The 22902-nt window shown below is 41.6% G+C and overlaps 4 protein-coding genes across 5 annotated transcripts; 1 reads left to right on the top strand and 3 right to left on the bottom strand.

The window, feature by feature from the left end:
* Positions 1–2411: 2411 nt before the first annotated feature.
* Positions 2412–3526, bottom strand: LOC108653213 (uncharacterized). Of its 2 annotated transcripts, none has more exons than XM_018103570.3 (4): positions 3396–3526; positions 2931–3325; positions 2745–2864; positions 2412–2640 (listed from the first exon to the last, which is right to left on the bottom strand). In XM_018103570.3, exons 2-3 carry the CDS (start codon positions 3302–3304, stop codon positions 2852–2854), a joined length of 387 nt encoding a protein of 128 aa, XP_017959059.2. In that variant the 5' UTR covers positions 3305–3325; positions 3396–3526; the 3' UTR covers positions 2412–2640; positions 2745–2851. The 2 variants fall into 2 exon arrangements, with proteins under 2 accessions (XP_017959059.2, XP_017959060.2); XM_018103571.3 differs by having other exon boundaries at positions 2931–3328; positions 3396–3524.
* An 11184-nt stretch (positions 3527–14710) lies between these two features.
* Positions 14711–15685, bottom strand: LOC108652715 (uncharacterized). Its single transcript, XM_089261316.1, has one exon. The coding sequence runs from the start codon at positions 15629–15631 to the stop codon at positions 14768–14770; it is 864 nt and encodes a 287-aa protein (XP_089117442.1). The 5' UTR covers positions 15632–15685; the 3' UTR covers positions 14711–14767.
* A 207-nt stretch (positions 15686–15892) lies between these two features.
* Positions 15893–19190, bottom strand: Elp2 (elongator complex protein 2). Its single transcript, XM_018103801.3, has 6 exons — positions 18936–19190; positions 18106–18880; positions 17479–18039; positions 17106–17409; positions 16121–16633; positions 15893–16057 (listed from the first exon to the last, which is right to left on the bottom strand). Exons 1-6 carry the CDS (start codon positions 19056–19058, stop codon positions 15940–15942), a joined length of 2394 nt encoding a protein of 797 aa, XP_017959290.1. The 5' UTR covers positions 19059–19190; the 3' UTR covers positions 15893–15939.
* A 218-nt stretch (positions 19191–19408) lies between these two features.
* On the top strand, positions 19409–22856 carry Git (ARF GTPase-activating protein GIT1). Its single transcript, XM_018103807.2, has 9 exons — positions 19409–19558; positions 19702–19888; positions 19952–20661; positions 20728–20884; positions 20947–21032; positions 21091–21378; positions 21688–21878; positions 21949–22360; positions 22422–22856. Exons 2-9 carry the CDS (start codon positions 19720–19722, stop codon positions 22623–22625), a joined length of 2217 nt encoding a protein of 738 aa, XP_017959296.1. The 5' UTR covers positions 19409–19558; positions 19702–19719; the 3' UTR covers positions 22626–22856.
* Positions 22857–22902: the final 46 nt, after the last annotated feature.

A 22902-nucleotide genomic window follows, 5' to 3' on the forward strand; every position in this document is an offset into this window, starting at 1 on the left:
ATGCCAGAGCATATCTATTAGATACGTGTATAATATTAAAGAGCACTTGTTTAAGTGAATGCCTCAAGGTGTGACTTATGCTCGAATATGTAGACAAACAGATGTACAATGGGATGAAATGGAATAATTGGAAGAAAACTTGTAGAAAACTGAAATATAATTTGTAAATGGAACCATTACAGATTACGTTTAACAGGTTTTATTTTGTCATCTACATATCAAACTAATAACATCTGTAATTGGCAGAAAACTTTACAGAATACGGTTAACAGGTTTTATTTTGTGATCTATCTAAATCGAATTTCCGCTAGGAATCAAGTATTATCTGTTAACTAGATTTCATATACGTGCATAAGCTCTTAGACTCATTTTATGCCACGGTATTTAGCTTAACAGATTGTTAGTAGAATTCTGTTAAGCAACCCTAACAGAATCTGTTAAGCACACTGAAACCACAAGTAGATTCAGCTCCACTGTTATATAAGTTAGTTATGTTAACAACTGCCCTATGGGGCTTACTTACGGGAAAGTGAATATCCTTAATATTATGTTCTCAGAATATAGTGTTAAGTTAACAGCTGTTAAGTATTCCTCTTCTATAACCAATCGTTTCTGAACTCAATATAAAAGCTGCTTATGGGAGCTAACATAAGTAGAACTTTTAATATGAAAAATCAATATTACAAACTTAACAGCTGTTGATCTGTTAACTAGAACTCTAAGAACTTAAGATGTTTCTCTTGAATAATCGAAGTGGAAAAAGACTTTAAAGCACATACACATATTGATCTCTGCGTACATATTTTATATTTATTATATATGCAAATAAATTTGCAGCTGGCAGCAAGAAATTGTTATTTTACGATAATTCCCATAGTGTTTGGGAAAGAGACAAAGCACACACAGAGTTGCAACACTTAGCATATGTCCATATGTTGCCTAGCTTTCTAAAAGAGCAGCTTAAGACACACATGCAAACACACACACACTCACACACACACACACACGCACACTGGCACACTTGAAGAACATTTATCATGCATTTACTTGGCAGTTGCACATTGAAAGTTGGTCCAGCAAATGGCCAATAGTGCTTAGTTGCCACTTTGGAGCTGCAGCAGGAGGCGGGGCAAAGAGAGAGAGGGGGGCGGCTGCAGTTGAAGTTCAGCTTGATTACTTATGCCACAGTCAGTGGCACACGTTCAGTGCTGCTTGCCATATGCTGTGCAACAATGTGCATAAATTTCCAGCATGCCACATATAGAGCCTTGGTTGCATGCATCGCATACGCTGTGTGGCACACTCAATGCTACTTGCCACACAGCCGAAAAAAGTTGAGCTCAGCTTTTTACACAGACGGCGTCGCCCCAGCCTCAGCCGCAGCCCCTGCCCTTGTCCCGCCCCAATAATTGATGTTTATTTTTGCACTTTAATTGGTTATTAACAGCAATAACTTTTAATGGCTTCGACGAGCGACGACGACGTTGGCGACGCTGCCACAAATAAAAATTTGTTGCACATTAGTTTAAGTGACTCCGAAGTGCGGAGGCAAAAGCTGCTATGCACATTACGAAATGTTTATTACCATGTTATTCTAATTACATAATTGGGGGCGTATGTGTGTGTGCCACATGTTGCAACATGTACTCCATTTGATTCGTACAACAGCTGCCTAATTAGCTCGATTAAATTATGCTGAAATTTGATGTGCCTTCATTATACAACTCGAATTCTTTCACTGCTTCTTCCTCTTACCCTTCCCGTCTCCTTCTTCTTCTTCTTCTTAGTCATGTAATTCAATCTGACAAATATATGTCAAACGCTGATTGGGGCAATGCCATTTGTAATACCAATTAGTAGAGAATTTACCAAAAACAGAAATCAAATTACAGCATACATACATTCATTTTTAAAGCAAGTTGATGTAATGTTATGCTGTAGGCGATTGTGCCTGACTGAAAAATACCCTGTACTTGAATGGGAGTTTATGGTGCAGAAGCATATGGTATAGCAGGCAGAGATACACACAGATGTATATACAAACAGACATACCTACTGATAAACACACAAATAGAGAGGCAGACAAAGAGACCTATAGATCGATAGAAAGAGATACATATATATATATATACGTATAGAAACAATACCTCCATAAGGATATCCATATAAAGGAAGATGGCTTGATAGACTCTGGACATCCCTCATCCCAAGCCTATGGCCTTTGCTTTTACCTATGTCCTATACATTACATAAGTATAGAACTCTGATACTCCTTAAGCCATATTCAATGAGCATAGGGTAGTCAAAAGAAATTCTTTTAATTAAATTTAAAAGCAATCAAAACCCAATCTTAAATAGACTTTTGCTTCAGTTCTTAACCACCAAGGATAAATCTGTCAAATCTCCATACATTTTACTTTTTTTATTAATTAGCAATCGATGGATATAAAAATGAACTGATATCGCCGCTTAGAACTTGCATTGGCGACGACAAAGCATGCCATTCACCAAAAAAAATTTGAACAACTTTTTTTCTCTTTTCAGCTTTAAATAAAATAATTATAATAAATTTCTAGACTTCCACAGGCAATTCTCATGTACCAGGCTAACTTGCCATTGGTAGTCGATCAGTTCTTATAGCTAGAAGATGCCAAAGGCAAACCGTCGGAGGAAAGCAACGATAATATAATATATAATATATATGTATGTGTTTGTGTATGTGTATATATAAGAACTTTACTTACTTGACATGTGAAAAACTCCACGAAATCCGATTCCTGAATTTTTGTTGTATGCAGTTTACTGCCCAATAGGTTTTCAATGTAAGTGTGGGGCTCATTGTATCACGGCTCTATCGTCCATAGCTAGTATTATATATAAAGCAAGAGAGAGATTAGGCGTTAGTTTTGTCTGAGATCAGCAGCACTTACTTGCGCTCCACATCAATGGTTATCATATCAGCGTTTCGTCTGTAGATCACGCCGGGACGCAGGCCCGGCTGGGGCGGGACAGAGCGACGGGTGCGCAAGGCTCGAGCTATCGAGAATATGATGCGATTGAGGGTATGACGATTCGGGTGCGGCTCACTTATCGGATGATAGACCCAGATGCGATATTGATTGCCAATCCCTGGCGTCAGCATCCGCTGCCTGATGCGTCGACTATGCCCACTTGCGCCCCTCGATTGCCCCGATCGCTGCGATGCTCTCGACACCTCCTGAGCCGCCCAATCCGAGCTGCCAGCATTTCCCCCATTGCTCTCATTGAATTCGTTGGGATCAATATTGGATGAGCCGGAGGACATGTTGAATGCTTTGCTTGAATGCTGCTGGTGTGATGTGATGTAAAATGAATTACGTAACTTCTGTTGCTAACATCTTTTGTATTTCACTTACAATTGCTTGTACAGTTGTGTCGGTTCATTGGGTAAATATAGTGAATATATATTGGGATAACTGTTTTGACAGCCCTGAAAAACTATCAAAGTTTCCTATGTTTGGTGAAAATAGATTTTTTGATGTGAGAAGTGAGAGAGAGAGAGATGGAGAGAGAGAGAGAGAGAGAGAGAGAGAGAGAGAGAGAGAGAGAGAGAGAGAGGAAAGGGAAGGAATAAGAGAGAAGGGGAGTAAGAGAAAGCCGGCCAAGCCAGATCATGAAGAGAGAGAGAGAGAGAGAGAGAGAGAGAGAGAGTAATAGATATTGAGTGACATAGATAGGGTAAGTCTAATAGAGCCAGAGAAAATGAGAAGAGAACGTTAGGTAGATAGATAGATAGAGATAGAGCATAAAAAAAGATACTTAAAAGAGAGAGAGAAAGAGAGAGATCCCTTAATAAAGAAAGTCTTAGGGAAGAGAAGAGAAATATATTAAGGGTACGGTTAATCAAGACCAGAGTATGAAGGACTTAAAGAAAGAGAAAGTGTGAGAAATCTGTCCTGTTCATACCTGATTTAATTACTCAGAGCTTCTTCTCCGTCTCTCTGTCTCTCTCTCTCTCTCTCTCTCACCCTCTCTAATTTGACTCATTCATTATCCAATCTAGCAAAAGTCACTCTAGAGTGTATTAACTCTATCATTTGCCATGCAAATATATGTATGTATGTGCTTAATGCGCATTTGTATTGGCTCAACAATCAGGTGGAAGACCTCTCAGCTCAAGTGATAATCAAGCAAACTACGTTAATAAATGGCTGCAGTTGCACGCAAGCAAAGCAAACACAGGCAACACATGCACATACACACACACATAAATATACATATATTTATATAGTGTGCAATTAAAAGCGTATTAATTAAATGAAGTGCACTTCCGCTATCATTAACACACACACACATACACACGCATTCGCCTGCACCTGCACTGAGGATAATGGACTCGGCAGCAGGAGTCAGGTGCAATGACAATGGCAATGCTTTAACTAAAGCGCTACCCGGCAACATTTGACAGTTGGCACAAACAACAGCTAACAGGCAACAATCAGCAGTCAGGGAGTCAGAGAGTCGGGGAGTCAGGGAGTGGAGGGGGAGAGAATGGCCCCCAAACAGTTGTTGCATACACTGCGGGCTGATTGTGGCGCCTGCAAAAGCTAGTTTATGGTCAAATGATGGCAACTGGCGGTCACAAAGCGAGCAGAGAAAGAGAGAGACAGAGAGAGAGAGAGAGAGAGAGAGAGAGAAGGGGCGAGATGAGCAGAGCCCTGACATAGACACATCATCAAGTGCAACGTGCCACACGCCACACCAAGGGGCATTTGTGTGCGACACAAAGCAGCGCGCGCGCTCTAAAAAAAACCCGTTGACAATGCCCAGCAGCAACAACAAAAAAAGAAAAGCTGCTGAAAAACGCATTACTTATGCACCTAGCCGTAAACAACAAAAAATTGTGTAAGCAGAACTTTCAGCTTGTGCAACAATCTAATGTAGTGTCAGTGTAACATTTTGTCATAACATCAGCGGGTGCTGAATGCCTCGCTTCCCTTCCCTTCCCTACCCTTCCCGATTCACCCAAAAACTCACATGTCTACTAAACTCTTTATTAAAAGAAGAAACAACTCAGCTGCTGGCAATATTTGCGCTTGCAACTGGGAAGCCATGCCGCGTTTATGTTTAACACACACACACATGCATGCACACACACTCGTACACCCACACAGCTGCAGACAATGCACTTGAGTCGTCTGTCGTTGAGTGTATTTGCGCTTTGTTTTCGAGTGCCGCTTTGTGCGCGCCACGACATTTGATGAACTCATCAGTTGAACTTTGACATCAGGCAACATTGCAACAGTGCAACATTGGCACATTGCATGCAGCAACGGCGTGCGTATTGTCATTTACTTAATTGCTGAACATAATCTGCTCTGGTTCTATTCGTTCTATGCGCCTGAATAAATATTACGAAAGTTGGGCAAGCATTTAACTAAGCTAGCAGCTGATTTTTATTTTTATTTTTTATTGTGAATAAAAAACTCTGCTAGCATTGCATTAATAAACAAAATATATTCTTAATGGTATATTTAAAAATATTTTATTACTAGTGAAATTTGTTTTTCTGCTTTTAATGCTGAAAAGTCTGTTAAAAGCTAACTAAAAAACTCACCTAAAAAAATCTGCCAATAGCCAGTTTTTCAGCTTCATTGACATTAAAAAAAAATTAAAAACTTTTTATAATATAAATATTTTTTTCTCACTGATTTTTATGCTAAAAATGCAGCAGCTAAAACAGCTAAATTTAAATTGTTTTAGCAGCTTTAACTCTGTATTTTATATTGAGAATTCAAGGCTGGCTTACGATAATTTCCATATGTATTGTTTTACAAATTATGCAAATCGAGCTAAAAAAAAATTTGAACATATATTTTTAGCTTCATCGACTCTAAAAAAAGCTAGCAGATCAGATGAATAAAAATTAAATACTAAAAAAAAATACATTCAATATTACTGTAAAGAAGAAGCGAATTTGATAGAAGAGACTCAGTTTTGTAGCTCCTTTTTCAACTCATATTCGTATACTTTATACTTGGCAAACAAAATTAAAATTGTAAAAATTTTATAAAAAATCAATTCTATATTTTATAAATTATGAAGACAAAATTTTTGTAATAAAGAAAATAACTAAAAAGTTACTCTGCTTTAAGCCCACTTAACGATTTCAAACAAATTCAAAATATCAACTCTCTTGATTACCTGTTTGATAAAATATTGATACGTCATATTGCATGCAAACAAATATTGTTCTATAACCATGTTTCATTGAGTGCTGTCAAACTACTCTCTCGGCTCTCCGTCCGTCCAGCTGAATCACATCCAGTAGTTTGTACACTTTGTAAATTGTAATAATCATGCCACAAAATGCTGCATAATTGCAGCATGTGGTGCGAGTTGTTGTAATGCCACCGGCACAACAACAACAACAACAAACAAATGTGCTTAATGCGCAATGCTAATGCCAGCTAATTGTGTTTATTGTGAGCACTCGTGCGAGAGGCAGCCAGAGCCGAGTTGGATGCGGATTGAATTGATGGATATGTTTGGGGCCATGCATAAATTACAACGCCAACGCTTGCCGTCTATACAAATTACATGGCGAGCATAATATGACAGCAGCAGCCAGGCGACAACTACAGCCATCGCTCACTTTGCTCCAAAGCGTGAGGCTGGCGGGAAGCTGCAGCACGCAGCAGGTGCTGACTAACTGGGTGACAGAGTGAGGGACTGACGAGCTGCCGAACTGCCGAACTGTCGGCCTGGTCGACGCTCTTGCTGCCTGTGCTGCCAGCCGCATAATTTGCTGCCAAGACCCAGAGGAAATGTCGTCGCGCAAAAGTTGCGGCTGCTTGTAGCTGCAAAGTTTTTCTAGCCGCAGAGCATACGACACAAACACACACAAACACTCTAGCAAATACACACCCACACTTATCAAACTGCTCTGCCTGGGCTGCCCAAGCCGCAGCTTTGCGAATTGAAAATGCAAAAATAGTAAATGAACTTAAAGACATTTAAAGGACTCCTCCACTCCTTAACTCCTCCACTCCTCCACCCCTCCACTCCTCCTCTCTTCATACAACTTGAACACAGCGCGGCAATGGCCCACTTCAGTCGGCTTATAATTTCATCAGGCTTTAAGTTGATTCAAGTGCCAGCTGATGAAATTACGCATACGCCGCATTCGCCGGCGCTGCGACTGACAGTTTATCTAAGCAGCTTTGTTGTTTGGCCAACAGCAGCAGCAGCAACAACAACAACAGCAACAGCCTAACCACATCAAGCACAATGCCAAAACATCACCCAGCTGGATAGCTTTAGTCAAACAACAAACTAGTTGGCCAAACGCTTGAGGTTCACATTTAAGGCGTATATCATTTAATCGAAATGCTCAACGCATTTATTCAAGTCGATTTTCAATTAATTCTCTCGAAATCTCATCTGCTAGGGACATGCTAATGTCTGAATGCCCATCAACAGTCAGCAAATAGACGCTGCTCAGTTTACTAATTAGAGCCAAAACAATTTAATTGCAATGCAGCAGTTCCGAAATTTAGTTATTAACCAAGCCCCAAATGCAATTTCATTTGCAGCTCAGCTGCTGCTTTGGCTCGAGGTAATCGAATTTCAGCTTACCAACTCGATATTTGTTTTAGCCCCTACGACAGATAGTTGCAGTTACCGTTAAGGTAAGTAGCTTAGGATTAAGTAAATATTTGATTGGCTATTAAAGTGGAACAAGATAACGAAGTCTTAAAGCAACCTTTTCATAATATTATTCACAATATTATGTTGAGCAAATTTTGCTAGCTAATATAGAAGCTAATCTATTTGAAGTTTAATTGTATTAGAGTATAACATCTTGATGAGAAAATTATAGGAACTCTTAAAAATATATGTGTACAAAAGTATTATTAATAGTATTATCTATCTTAAAGATCTTAAAGAAATATGAATATAATAGTATTTTAATATTATCTTGAGTAGTTTATGCTAAAGAATATAAAAGAATACAGAAAAATATTAAATCTAAAAAAAAAAAAAAAAAAAAAAAAAATATGATATATATATATGTAAATTCAGACAAATGGAAAAACGTGTCAAAAATGTAAATAAAAATTATTACGTATTAAATAGAAATAAATATAATAAAGACATAGCATATGTATAATATTACACAATTATAATAAATTTAATTAATAAATGAAAAATAATTTTTAAATTTTATAAATAAAATAATAATAATGAGAGTCAGTAAAGAGAACTGATTTATTTTGCTGTGTCAGCTAGAAATTGAGAAGTCAAAAAATTTCCTTTGTCATGCTGAGAAAGTATTTCTATTTTCCAAAAGGCGACTGCCAAAGCGAAGCACATAAATAAAGTCTTGACAAAAGCAATCTCAACCAGTAAAAATAAAAAATAAATAAAACTATTTTATGTAATGGATTTTCGTATTTTTAGCCAGTCTCAAACCAAAATCTCGCATTCCACTTACAAAAGAAGCTCAGCAATGAGCTTTGCAATATGAGACCACTGTAGAGAGAATTTAAGTTTTATATATAAATACACACACACACACATAAAAAAAGCATATTTTAAAGCAAGCGAAATTAAAGCGTAATACAAATGTCACTTTGATATGGAAATGCATTTAAAAAAAAAAAAAAAAGAGAGAAATAATAATAATAACCAGCTTCACTGAATGCTGAAATGAAGAAGCAAATGTGCAACCAATGAGGGAAATATTGTAAATGCTGAAAAATGCTTGTGGCCATTGAGTGCCACGGGCAGGGGGCAGAGGAGGCAGCGGAGCAGCGTGGCCTTATGGGTGGCCATTGAGCTTGATAATCAACCCAACCAAACCAACAAACCCAGACCCAACCCAGCCCAGCCAGTCTCTACTGTTCCTGATGATGATGATGATGTTGACAATACGCGATTTACGCCGTTTGCATTCGCGGTTTTCCGTTTTTCAACATTTGCATTTACAGTTGCAATCTATAAAGTTAAAAGTGCATATATATACACATATATATATACAAAAATAAAAGAGAAATTTATACACAAGTCGAGATAGTGTGCAAAGCATTTTACGCTTAAAACAAACAAATCACAAACATGAACAACAACAACAACAACAACTGCACTTCATGGCAATATTTGCATTGCAATTGTATGGCTCGATTTAAGGCACTTTAAAGTGCGCCGCTTCCACAATCAATAAATGCAAAAAAAAAAAAAAAAAATATATATATATATATATATATATATATATATATATATATATATATATATATATTTTTTTTTATATATATATATATATATATATATATATGTATGTATGTATACAAGATATCCTTTTAATATTATTAAACGCCAATGACACTCACTGATAGCGACAGTTGACAGTTTTATTCGATTAATTCGATTAATAAGCTGCAAAGGCAACTTTTCAAGAAATGTAACAGAAATAAAAGAAAAGTATACAAAATATATAATTTAAATTTGTTAAAGAACTAAAAGCCGAAGGTTTAAGATTACTCTGCTAAGCTAGTTTCATTTTTTATATATATATATATATATATATATATATATATATATATATATATATATATATATATATATATATATATATTTTTATTTTTTTTTTTTTTAATTTATGGTATAAGTGACAAAACCTTTAAAAATCAACATAAAAATTTCAGCATTAAAAATGTAGCTCTACACATAATAATATTATCGATTTAGCTTTATCAATGCAAGCTAAAAAATTTTGCTATATTTGCGAAAATCTGTAGTTAGAAAGAACTAAATTATATCAGAGAAAAAATAAATTAAATTTGCCCACGAAACCTCGCCCCACTTCTTTATAGCCCCAGCACCAGATAAGAAGAAAACCTGATTCATTCATCATTCAAGCTGTTATCTCCTCAATGACAACTCCAACAAGCCGTTGCTGAAAACTCTTTCGCTTCACCTTCGGTTCCGCAATTTAATTGCAATATAATTTCACAACTTTCGTTCAGTGTCATTCAGAGATTCGCAACAATTGCAATTCATTGTCAAGTGCATGGGCCAGAGCGTGGCTAAGCTCAGCAGCAGAGTGTGGGCCACGCCCACGTCGCGCCTCGGCTTTTGTTTGTTTAATTAACGTGGCTCGGTGCTCGGCCGCTGGCATTTGGCCAACAATTGAAGCCGCTGTTGCAGCTATATCAACAACATTTTTCTGCCAATCTTTTCTCTCGTTTTTTTTAGACGCTTTGTTGACTTTGGCCTCGCAGTCAGATAAACCAGCAGTAGAAGCTACAACAACAACAACAGAAAATACATTCGCTTTGCGTGTTTGATTCCTTCTCTCTCTATCTTTTTTTTTGCACTCTGTGTTTTACAATTTGCCAACAGTTTTTTACTTGTGTTTGCTGCACGCGTAATTAAAAATTCATCATACGCCACGTTGGCGTTGGCGTTGGAGCCGGCGTTGGTTCTCTGACGCTGGTGCTGATGCCGGTTCTGGCTCCGGCTCTGGCTCTGGTGCGAGCGCAACAAAAAACCGCACAACTTAATGAACTTTAAAGTTTTTGCAGCACGCTAATTGGAAAACAATTAAGGCACGCCAGTTAGCCGCGGAAATTAAGCTATAAAGTCAAAGGATTTCAAGGATATATCTAGCTGCTGCTGCTGCTGCATCAGCCGTGCTACTGCGAAAAGTTTACGCGAACGTTGTCAAAAACTCGGATGGGTGCAAAATTTATGGATACAGAGCAGAGCAAACTGATTGGCAACATGTTGGCATTATGGCAAATGAAACCGGAAATAATAATATACGTGAGCTTGGCTTAAAGCTCATTTGTGCTATGAAGCCTTAATGGATGGTTTTGTGAGTGAAGAGACAGAGAGAATGGGACAGAGCAAGAGAGAGACAGAAGAAGAGAGGGAGAGTGAATCAAAGAGAGAGTGAATTAGAGACAGGGTGAATGAGAAATAGAGAGCAATTGAAGAGGAGCGAAGTCAGATAGATAAAGAAAGAGCGAGAAACAGAGACGGACAAAAAGCGATAAGAAAGTGAGAAAATGAGAAAGAGAGAGAGAGAGAGAGAGATAGGAAAGGAATGATTGAGAAATACAGTGCGAGAGACGGATGGAGAAAGTGAGACAATGAAAGAGACATCGAGAAGGAGAGAGCGTGAGCGAAAGACAGAGAGCAATAGGAATGAGAGAGAAAGAGTGAGCATAAGAGAGGGATAGTGAATGTGAAAAAGTCACAAGCAACGAAATATAGATATTGAGAGGCAAAGAGAGAGAGAGAGAGAATGAGCTAGCATAATGAGAAAGACGAGGAATAAGATATATGTACATATGTATATAAAAACATAAATGATATGAAGGCTTTTCAAATATTATGAAAGCTAATTAATATAAACACATATTAGTAATATGATTAACGAGCCAAGCTCTATATAAGGGAATTATTTATTCAGCATACATGTGAACTACTTGCAATACTTGAACACTTGACTTAGCTTGCGATAATCGCTAATAAAGTCTACCAGAGAACAAGGAATGCACTTAGTTAACATCTTAATAGAAATATCAGAAGACTGCAATGGAAGCCTATAGAGCGGCATTTAATAAACTCATCTGACAAGTTTATATTACAAGACTCATCATAATCACAATCATGGTCATCATCATCGTCATCGCCATCGCCATCAAAATCCACAACATTTGCCGCTGCATGCTCATAACTTTTGAAGGCAATAGGAAACTTTGCCACTTGCCACTTGCCACTAGCCACTTTCTCTCCCCTAAGCTCTCCCTCTCTCTCACTCTCCCAATCTCTCTCGCCCTGGCTCTCTTGTAAAATATTTGCTGTTGCTTAGCCGCGCAAAAAGCCGCTGCTTGACTTTTTGACTGTTGTAGTTGTTGTTGTTGTTGCCTGCTTGAAGCTGGTTAGCCATGTTTGCTGGCCTTGTTCGCTGGGAACACAGCGAAAGTGTGGCAGAAATTTTGGAAATTCGCTCGACAAGCGATTTGGTCAGAACAAGGCCAATCGGACGCAGTCCAGCGGTCAGGTAATTGAAAAACTTTCAAGGCAAATAAACCAGCAGAAGAAAATAGACCAGAAAATTCGTTCTATTCTGGATTTTTTTCTAGACATGTTAACTGAATCAATGGTCGATTTAGGGCTGACCAGAACTAGGCCAACAGCGCATCAATTGGGTATATTGGGATTTTGTCGCCACTGCCATGACAGAGCTGCCGCAGTGGGGCAGCGTTGCAAGTGGCAACCACATCCTGCACGGCACGGCGCAGCCGCTCATGCACGTTCGCTCGCTCACACGTTCCGCTATGGCAAAAAACGGAAATGCACAAATCACGGACGAGGCAACGTGCAGTCGCGTTCTTTGTTGCACGCAGCCAAACGTAACGGAAATATGCGTGCAACATAGCATATGCGTACGAGCTAGCCAACGCGCTGCCAGCAAACAAAAATCCTATACAAAATGAACAACAAATAGTGTGAAAAGTGAAAATTGCAATACGAATTATGTTCAGCTGGCATCGATGACTAGGGAGTACCCTAGTCAAGGCTATACTTTATACCAACTTTTAAAATTGTTTAACTTTAGCTGATAAACTGAAATTATCATAGAGACGCTTTAACTTTTTATTTCCACTTTTCTTGTATTTATCTCATGACCCACTTTAACACTTACCAATTGCCTAGATCTTTCTTTCTAGTTGCACATTTTAATCCCACATTTCTCTCTCATTCCCCTTCCCTTTAATCTTCTTTAAGTCTTCTCGTTTATTAGACTAGCAAAAGTATTGTTACATTCTCTATCTATTACTATTCTCTTTCTTAATTTTTTTTAATCTATTAATCTCTCTCTTTCTATGTATTTCTCTTTCTATCGCTCTCTGACTTTCTGTCTCTCTCAGTCTATGTAACCATCTCTCGCAGTTTTTCTCCCGCGCAGCTAATCTCTATCTATATTTACGTCTTTTCTTTTCCTATAAATTTTGACTTCTTCTCTCTCTATGTTTGTTCTTTTTGTATTTTTCGATTTCTTTCTCGCATTCTTTCACTCACATCCCACAAACTAGTTCCCTCTTTCTCTGCCTTTGAGAGTATATTTCCTATTTAAAGAAACAGTCGTTCTACTCGATTCTCAAGAATCAAGGCAGAACAACGAAATACTCACTCACTCTATTCATTAAAAAAAAAGAAATCTGAATTTGATTCGATATTAATTAGAGGTCTATTGACTTTTCGTCAAATTATAAAACTGTAAGTAAGGGCCAACGACTGCACGTGGCCAATAAACACTCGGATAGCTTTAGGGTACGAGATGCACGCCCATTGCACTGCAAGTCAAACAAAAAGTGTGGAAGGCAACAAAAAAAAAGCGCAAGCAAGGCAAAGTTGACTACTGACACACATATGAATGCTGTCGGATGCTACCAGAAGTAAGTGGAGAAAGGCAGCCGGAAGAAAGGGAGACACACAGAGTGAGGAGAAAGCGAGAGGCATTTCGTTTTTACTTGATTTTTTTTTGCTTTGGTTTGGCCTGTTTACACATGTTATGGCCAACACTCCGGCGACTGCTGCTGCTGCTGTCAGCAACTTGTGCGCAATTGAAACTTATGAAATGCAAAATTCCAACACCCAAAAAAAAAAGAAGTGAGAACCTAAAGGGAGGAGCGGGAAAAACTACGCGAGAGGCAGCAATAACAAATGTGGCATCAAGAAGCACGAAAAAAAAAGGAATGTAAAAACGGAATGTAAACGTTGCAGCAACAATGCAAGTTAAACAAAAGTTTTATATATGCAACTTTCAGCGGAAACGGAAACGCATGTTGCGCCATTGCAATGGCGGCTCGGGGCCATTGTATGGCGGCAACAGCAACTGGAAAAATAAAACAAAATCCCGAATAAAATCATGAACCGTAAAAAAATGAAAATGAATATCGAGCCAGAGAATACAAATGTTGTATTGTACAGACAAGTGGCCTAAATGCAATTCAATAGCTTAACTTTTGGCCATTGTTATGGGCCGGAGCTGGATGCCCCAGAGGCGTAGCTGGGCGAGCAGCAGGAGCTGCAAAAGGAAGAGGAGTGGGGAGTTCAACGACTGGACAAACAATTGCAGCTGAAAAGCATAATTAAAGTGTCAAAGAAAGATGCGCAAGGCAATCGCCGTTAGCCAAAGCCAATTAAACGCACAACAAAGCCAAATAGTTGGGGCAACAAACGAGGCGTGGCGAGGCATGGCGAGGCGAAGCCAATCATAAAGTCACTTGCTGCACGGAAATTGCAAGTTGCGGTCGGCAATGGCACGTGGCTAAACGCTGACGCCCATAAGCATACTACTACGTACGGCTCTTGCACAGTTTTCACAGCTCCTGCTCTGCTTCACTCTCACACAAAATTCGCCAAGCCGAACGGAAATTGCAAACTGCGGCTGAGACGCCGCTGGAACTGCAAGCAGCAAACTTTTCTCTTTTATATATATTTACTACGAAGAAAATTGCGCTATTATAATTATTGAGATATATGAAGTGGGAGTGGGATGGTGCACTACGCGCCATCAGTATAGAGAACCCTTCAAGTTCTCTATATAGAAGACTCGACTCCTTACAAAATGCCTTTCTGATCCCATTTTCAATGGGAATTCAGGGCATAATGGTTTGGTTGAAAAGGAAGAGGCGTGGCAGAGCCCACAATATTTATTACACACACATAAATGTCTTTAATCGTATATTTGATACCATTCAGAGATAGCTTAAGCCAGTTCCAATTCAATGTACTGCGATTCGTGTTGCGGCTTGATCTCAAACTCAAGGTGCTGTGGCTTCTGCTGCTGCTGCTGCTGCTTGATCTCATATTGGACATGTGGTGCCTCCAGTAAATGCGGCTGCTGCTTGATCTCAAACTCCACATGCTGTGGCCTCTGCTGCTGCTTGATCTCATATTTGACATGTTCTGCTTCCTGCAGCTCCTGCTGATTGATCTCAAACTCAACATGTTGGGGCTTGTTCTGCTCCTGCTTGATCTCAACCTCAACATGTTGCTTCTTGGGCTGATCGTGTTTGATCTCCACCTCAACATGCTGCTTCTTGGGCTGATCCTGCTTGATCTCTACCTCAACATGCTGCTTCTTGGGCTGATCGTGCTTGACTTCCACCTCGATATGTTGGGGCTTGTTCTGCTCCTGCTTGATCTCAACCTCAACATGCTGTTTCTTGGGCTGATCCTGCTTGATCTCAACCTCAACATGCTGCTTCTTGGGCTGATCGTGCTTGATCTCAACCTCAATCTGCTGCTTCTTGGGCTGATCGTGTTTGATCTCCACCTCAATATGTTGAGGCTTGGGCTGATCGTGCTTGATGTGTACATCAACATACTGCTTCTTGGGCTTATCATTCTTGATTTCCACATCGATGTGCTGAGGCTTGGGCTGATCTTGCTTCAATTCCAGCTCGATATGTTGGGACTTCTCATTCTGATCAAGAGCATCAACCTGTTGATCGACCTTCTTGTTGGAGTCAGCTGGCCTTTTCTTGGCTGGCGGACCGGCACGTGAAAGGGAGAGGGCAACGGTGCTGCCCACCAGGGCAACCAATACAATCAAAACTGCAACTTTCATCTCGACACGACGGCTGTGAAATGACTATGAGATGACTGGGGCTCACATGCTATTTAAATAGGCCAAAAACGGAGCGCAGGAAATGAGAGTTCAATATAGACTGTGTTATCAGCGAGTCGACACAAAACGGCAGACAGCCACGCACCGTGCCAATAACACGGCCAATTACAAGTGATTAGATAAGATAGAGATGAGGAAGAGCGAGACTGATATTACAAGTAGAAAATTCTAATTAGGCACAGTAGAAAAAAAAAAGAACTGTCACTCTTCATTGTTGACGCTTTACTGATTGCTGCCAAGTTTGAATTTTATTTTAATGAAATGTCATAGATCCGCACCAAGTGATCCTCCCCGCAGCTGGCCAGCTGCAGCTGCTGTTGACCCGGTCGGAACTGCAGTCGCTTGACGGTCAAGTGATGGGCAAGGCTGAAACATAGATATGTTTATCAAAATACTATAAATTTACTGTTATTCAACGCTTGTACTCACTTCTTATCCAGATCGCAGCGGAGCTGCCATTGCTTATTGTGCAGCTGATAGATCTTGATGATGCCTCGCTCTGTGCCCAGGGCCAGGACATAAACGCCATCCTGCTGATCCAGAAAGCTGTGCGCAAAGCTAACAGCTGTGACAGATTCCTGCTTGAGCTCTAGAATGGCAGCTGCCTGCCAGCCATTCAGCGAGCTAGGCGCTGACTCCTGCTCCTTTGTCTTTGTCCACGCCACGACTTTCCCCTCACGCGAGCTCGTCACAAAGTATTTGCCATCGTGCGACCAGTCGCAGGACCAAATGATGCGCGTATGCACTCCATTGCTGTTGTCCGTATTGGCCACAGGCACATAACTGCCGAGGGGCTCGTCGGCCTGCTGTCGCTCGTAGAGGAACCAACGACGATCGCGTGAAACCGAGAGCAAATAACGCGCATCCGGGGAGAAACGCAGCTGGGTGACGGTCAACTGATGACCAGGCAGCTTCTGCAGCTGCTTCCAGTTGGACGTATTCCTGCAAAATAGCTCCTTGTTGAGAAAAAGTCAAGGACCAATGTTCAGGCATGAACATATGAATATACGATGATCGTATACATGCCTCAGACACACTCAGCGACTAGCAGGTAGTGCGCTGTGAAAAGATAAGGGCCACATGTACCGACTGCATAAATATACAAATGAAGACCAAGCCTTGCAACCCCAGATTCAGATTACGAAGGACGCGAGCGCTGAGCCTTACAAACTCAGCGATAGGATAAGAATAGCTAATAGACCAATGCGTAGTCTTACACACTCAGCGATAAGATAGGAATATGTAATAGCCCAATGCTGAGCCTTACACACTCAGCAATAGATACATTAGATTTAAGGGTTGAAATTATGCATGAGTCTGGGTATATAAACCCGGGCTCAGAAGAATAAAGATCAATACGAAACTAAACACCTTCATAGTCAAGTGTATTCGTTCAACTAACACTAAAACTCACCAGAGTATAATCTGTGCATGCTCTGCATTGCTGGCCCGGCAGGTGGATGCGAGCAGCTGGCCATCGGCTGTTGCTGCCAGCGCATAGATCTCATACCCATGTCCGTACAGCTTGTGCAATTCCGGCCACAAGGTGTTCTGCATCAATGTCTCCTCCTGTGGCGGCGTTTGCAGTGTGATAGGCACAAAGTAGTTCTCCGGATATTCTTCCTTCCTTGTCGTCGCCGCCTCATCGGGTGTGTCCACTTTATACACTGCCTTGTTGGATAGTCCCAGCGACGGTACCGAAGCGCCTTTAGGCAGAGCTGATGATGCAGAGCAAAATGAAGATTATTTAGGGTATATGTATATATATATTTATTGCAACCACTCACATTCCAGCAGAGCATCGCCTGCTGCATCATTGGCCACTCCGCTGATGTGTCGAAAGTTCTCAATGAAATTCGCTGTCGCTTGGAATGTGCGTACTATTTTCTCCTCAGCTCCGCTCGCGAATTTATACCGTGAGAGCAAAGCCAGCGCTTGCATATCATAGCCGTGCACCTGCGGACGTGCTAGCTCATGCCAAGTAGCTGTTGGCTTATCGGCCTGCACCCAGGGTGCATGCAACCGAGTCGTCTGATCCGCTGAGACAGTCATTAAGTAGGTACCATCGTGCTCCCAGGCCAAGTCACGCACTTGACTATAATGGCCGCCCACAATAACATTCGAGGTCCACAGGTGCGACTGCTCCTGACTCTGATTCCATATGTGAAAGCCGCCCTGGTAGCTGTGCGCCATTATCGAGCGACCGTCATGTGCGAATTTGCCGCCATAGAAGCCCATCGAGTTGCCGCCCACCTCACCGACGCGCACCTGTTCCAGCCAAACGCCCATATCCGTAGGCGCCCACACTATGACAGTTTTGTCTATGGAGGCGGATAGCAGACGCAGCTCTGAAAGAGAAGAGGATTTAGTATACAGTAAAAGAAAAATGTATCATTAGTCAAGCATATATATACCCTGCTTTTCATTCTTGTGCCAGTGAACGCCGTAGACCCAGCCCTCGTGGCCATAGAGCACTGACTCCAGACTAACCGCATACCAAGTCTCTCCGCCCAGCTGGAGAAGCTTCTCCTCGACGCGCAGCTCGTCGTTATCATTCAACACATCCAGTATGTTCTTTTGTACAGGTTTATCAGTGCCTCGGGCTGCAATACGCCAAAGGCGTATGAAATTTTCCTGTGAGCCGCTGGCTAGCAGTAAATCATCGCCATCGTTCACAAAGTCCAGGCCACGCACCCAATCCTCATGGCCGCTCAGCTTGTGAGCGCACTTGAACTGGCCGGCATTCGTATCGCCACTGCCCGCAGACTGCTCTGCCCATAGGGCAACAGTTTCGTCATCTGTGCTGAAGGCGAGCAACACTTGTTCAGTTTTCGGCAGCAGAGTGAGGCGCAGAGTCAAGCAAAAGCCGTCATCCAACTGCACAGTTTGAAAGCAATTGACTTGTTTATCTGCCTGCAGATGCCATAACTTAAGACTGTTGTCAGCCGCAGCTGTGGCCAGTAACCAAGTGCCGTTTGGACGCAGAACACCATCCACCGCATTCACGCCACTCGTGTGACCTTTCAACAAAATTTTATCTTTGCCGCTCTCCCTATCCAGTTGCCATAGAACTGCATTGCCATCATCGGCGCCCGATAGCAAATACTGCGCATCCAGCCATCGAACTATATTCACGCGCTTTGTATGCTCCACCAGGGTATACAATATCTTTGCTGAATTGCCATTGTACTAAAATAAATAGTTTTTTAAGGAATTGTCAACAATCGTTGCTCGTTTAGCTTACGCGCGGATCGAGCACCGCAACTGCGTTGCAAGCGCCATATGCAATTAAGCCACTGGGTCCCCAATCGGCGCATTCGGTGGTGCGGTTGCAGGCCACCGAGGTGTATAAATTCGTCACTTTCATTACAATTAATGATGCACTACAAACTTCAATGCGAATTGAAATATTTATGCACGTGCATAAAGACGCGCTCCGCAGTGGTCATAAAACTGTTGCCGCTTACAGCTGTTGCTTCATCAGCTGTTACGGCAGTGCAAGTGAGACAACTATATTGCAATACAAACAAATTGTTGAAGAGCTGCCAGACTGTTGTTGGCCACCAAAATATTGCATCTGACTGCAAATAATATTAAATAATGAAATGAAAACCATAAAATTATGCAAAAACACATATTATTATATTCATTAAAATTTTATTAAATTAGTTAGGTTTTCGATTAGGCGACTTGTTTTGCAAAATAAACAACCTAATAAATTCAGCATGCACTTTGGCAACTCTTCACTATTTATAAATAAACATTGTTTGTATGTACACTTGTGCTGCATTGGAAAAAATTAGCGCACGATTGTAATAATAAAAAAAAGTGCAGCTACAACAACTGGGCGGCCACGTTTAATTAAAAGTAATTTACATAATTGATTCGATTGTGTCCGCGAGCATTAGTTCAACAGCAGCCAGCGCACACAGATTGTGCGACAACTTTTCTTTTCATCTGAGTCATTTCAGTTTATCTCAGAATTAATTTGATTTTTATCGCTTGTTTAGGTAGAAAAAAATGCATGAATGTGTTTCGCCAGCAGCATAATCGAAGCGCATAAGAAGTTATTTATAGCGCCCGACGGAGCAAATCATAGAGACTCGGGCACGCCCACCTACGCAAACGGCAGACGAAAAATGTCGCGCAGCAAGTCTCGATTGCAGACTGAAGTCTGTGGAGATTGTGGAGCAACGGGTGAGTCCCATTAGAATAGACAGCTTATATACAATTCATACTGACTCGTTACTCTCCATTTAGATCCCTCCTGGGCCTCCATAAATCGTGGCATTCTGCTCTGCGCCGACTGCTGCTCGGTGCACCGCAGCTTGGGTCGTCACATTTCGATTGTAAAGTCGCTGCGCCAAGGCAACTGGGAGCCATCTTTGCTGAATTTCGTCAATTCTCTGAATGCTCATGGCGCGAACAGTGTGTGGGAACATCATTTGCTGGATGGCAGCACGAATTCGTCGGGCGGCAAGCACTTGCCACGCTGGCGCAAGCCAACGCCCAAGGATCCACTGCATCCGACCAAGTCGGACTTCATCAAGGCCAAGCATGTGAATCTGAACTTTGTGCTGAAGCCCAGTCTGCAGGACGACGACGACTCCAGCAGCGGGGGCAGCAATCTGGAACAGGAGCTTAGTCGACAGCTGCATGCGAGCGTGCGCACCAGCAACCTGGAGACCTCGTTGCGTTTCCTTGTGCAGGGCGCCGATCCCAATTACTATCACGAGGAGAAGTGCTCGACGCCATTGCACATGGCAGCCAAGTTTGGCCAGGCCTCCCAGATCGAAATGCTGCTCATCTATGGCGCCGATGTGAATGCCTTGGATGGCAACGGCATGACGCCCTTGGAGCTGGCCAAGGCCAACAATCATAGCACCATAGCTGAACGTTTGCTGGATGCCATGTACGATGTGACAGATAGACTCATTATGTTCATGGGTGGCAAGAAACCCGATCATGCTGTAAGTGTCCATAGTAATTTGTTATCAGCTAATCCTTATCTCCCTCTTCTTCTTCTGATGCTCTAGAGCGGTCGCCACTTGGTCATACCGGAGACAAACGGTGCCGAAATAAGCGAGCAATTGAAAATAGCTCGCGGCAAGCTGCAGCTGGTGCCGAATAAAATGTTCGAGGAGCTTGTCATGGATCTGTACGACGAGGTGGACAGACGCGAATGTGAAGCCAGTAAGTTAAGGCTAGCCTCTCTCAATCAGTCACCCCAATAATCTTCTCCTGCTCTCTTCTAGTCTGGTCCACTAGCACGCTCAATGCAGAGCATGCAACGGTGCCATTTTTGCCAGCAAACCCATTTTTAAGCGCCACGCGCAATCAGGTATGATCAAATCTGTGAACCTTGACTCACTAATTGTTTTCACCTTCCGAATCGACAGGGTCGCCAGAAGCTTGCACGCTTCAATCGTGCCGAATTCAATGGTCTGCTCACTGATGTGCTCATCGATGCGCTACGTCGCCAGAATATGGCCAATCTGCGTCCGTTGGACGCGCCGCTGCCAACGCAGTCGCTGCAATTGTTGCCCTATCACGGCAACAATTCGACCATGTACAGCAGCTCGTTTGAGCAGAGCATTCATGATCCAAATCTATCTGATGACGAGCCCATCTACGATCCGGTGGCCAGCGATGATGACTATGCGCCGGTGCCGCCAATGGCCCAGCAGGTAAACCTAATGCGCCAAAAGATACTCAAGCTGAACAACAGCTTTGGCTAGACTGAACCTAGAGACTAATCACCTAGTCATCCACATACTCTATAATCGAATATATAAACCTCATCGCGTAGCTAGTTGTAAGCTTTTCTAGTCGAACGATCGCTGATCAAATAAAATTAGTTGCTCATGTGTAAACGGTGTAGTTTAACTATATAATCATTGTTTCAAGTTAGTTTCTAGTTTTGTTAGTATTTGTTTTGATTAGTTTTTACTTTCATTTTACTTATTATTTACTTAATTTCCTTTTATTTAATCAAGGCCATTGTGCACAGTCCGCCGCGCAATGAAAACTCACAGAACGAAATGGAAACGCTGCGCAAGCAGATCAACGAATATAAATCCGAGATCAATCAATTGAAGAACGTGGTGCAGCAGCTCTCCAGCGAGAATACGCAGCTCAAATGCAAGTTCAATAGCGCCTCCAACAACAGCGTCTACGATGAGCCACTGTGAGCAGCTGTTTATATTCTTTATTTATTTTGATTTCCTTTATATAATTTCTATTTTATTTTATGTTAGTCGCATTGATTTGAGTCTCAACAGTCCCGACTCGGAGCATGAACCGCTCTCGCTACCCGAGGGCTCCTCAACTGCTGCTGCTGCTGCAGCTGTGGACAGCAGCTCATCGAACGGTTCATCGAATCAGTCGACTATCAAACGACCCGCCAGCATGTATGAGCGTCGCTTGGCCAACAACTTGGCCAAGGGCAACAGCGACGTGCGCAACACCACGAGCATGTATCAAATGGCCGGCGATGGCAAACCTTTCGGTGAGGAGGTTAAGTTACGTTCCGATCTAGTTACACGCTGTCTCAAGGAACTCATACAAGCCATGCACCCGGCCACGGAGGCGGAGAAGCAATCTATAGCGCCGCATGGCGAACGCATACGCAGCGCCGTCACTGACCTAATAGCGCTCTATGCTAATTTAGTGAGTTGTCTAAATTTCGAAATTCTATATCAGCTTATTCAATTCATTAATCTCTATAAAGCCCCCGAATGCCAGCGAACTGACACGCGAGACTCTTAAACAGCTGACGCGCAACAATATACTCATCCAGCACGAGTGCGAGAATCTGCAGAAGTCGATCGAGGCCGAGGATCAGCAGGGCATACACAAAAACATGCTGGAGGTGCGCGATTGCGCCTTCCACATAGCCAGCGCCATTAAAACGCTCGTGCTGCAGTTCTACTGAATGACGTACGAAAACACTTTTCACTTCAATTGACAGTTTCACTAAGCATTTAAGATATAATAGTATTAATACCACAATTATTATCACCTACTACTACTCGATACCCCCTCATTATCCCATGGACTAACCAAGTGCTTCCTTAACGAAAAATGAAATTTGTTTGCCAAATGAAGCAAAAATGTTTTTTTTTATTATTAATATTTGTATTAATAAATGTTTTACATAAAGCGATTTATCATCCAATATGTTTGGCATATTGAAAGGAATTGTTGAATGT

Source organism: Drosophila navojoa, chromosome 5 (genome assembly GCF_054131105.1).
Source record: "Drosophila navojoa isolate 15081-1374.11 chromosome 5, UAZ_NAV_1.0, whole genome shotgun sequence".
Classification (NCBI taxonomy): domain Eukaryota; kingdom Metazoa; phylum Arthropoda; class Insecta; order Diptera; family Drosophilidae; genus Drosophila; species Drosophila navojoa.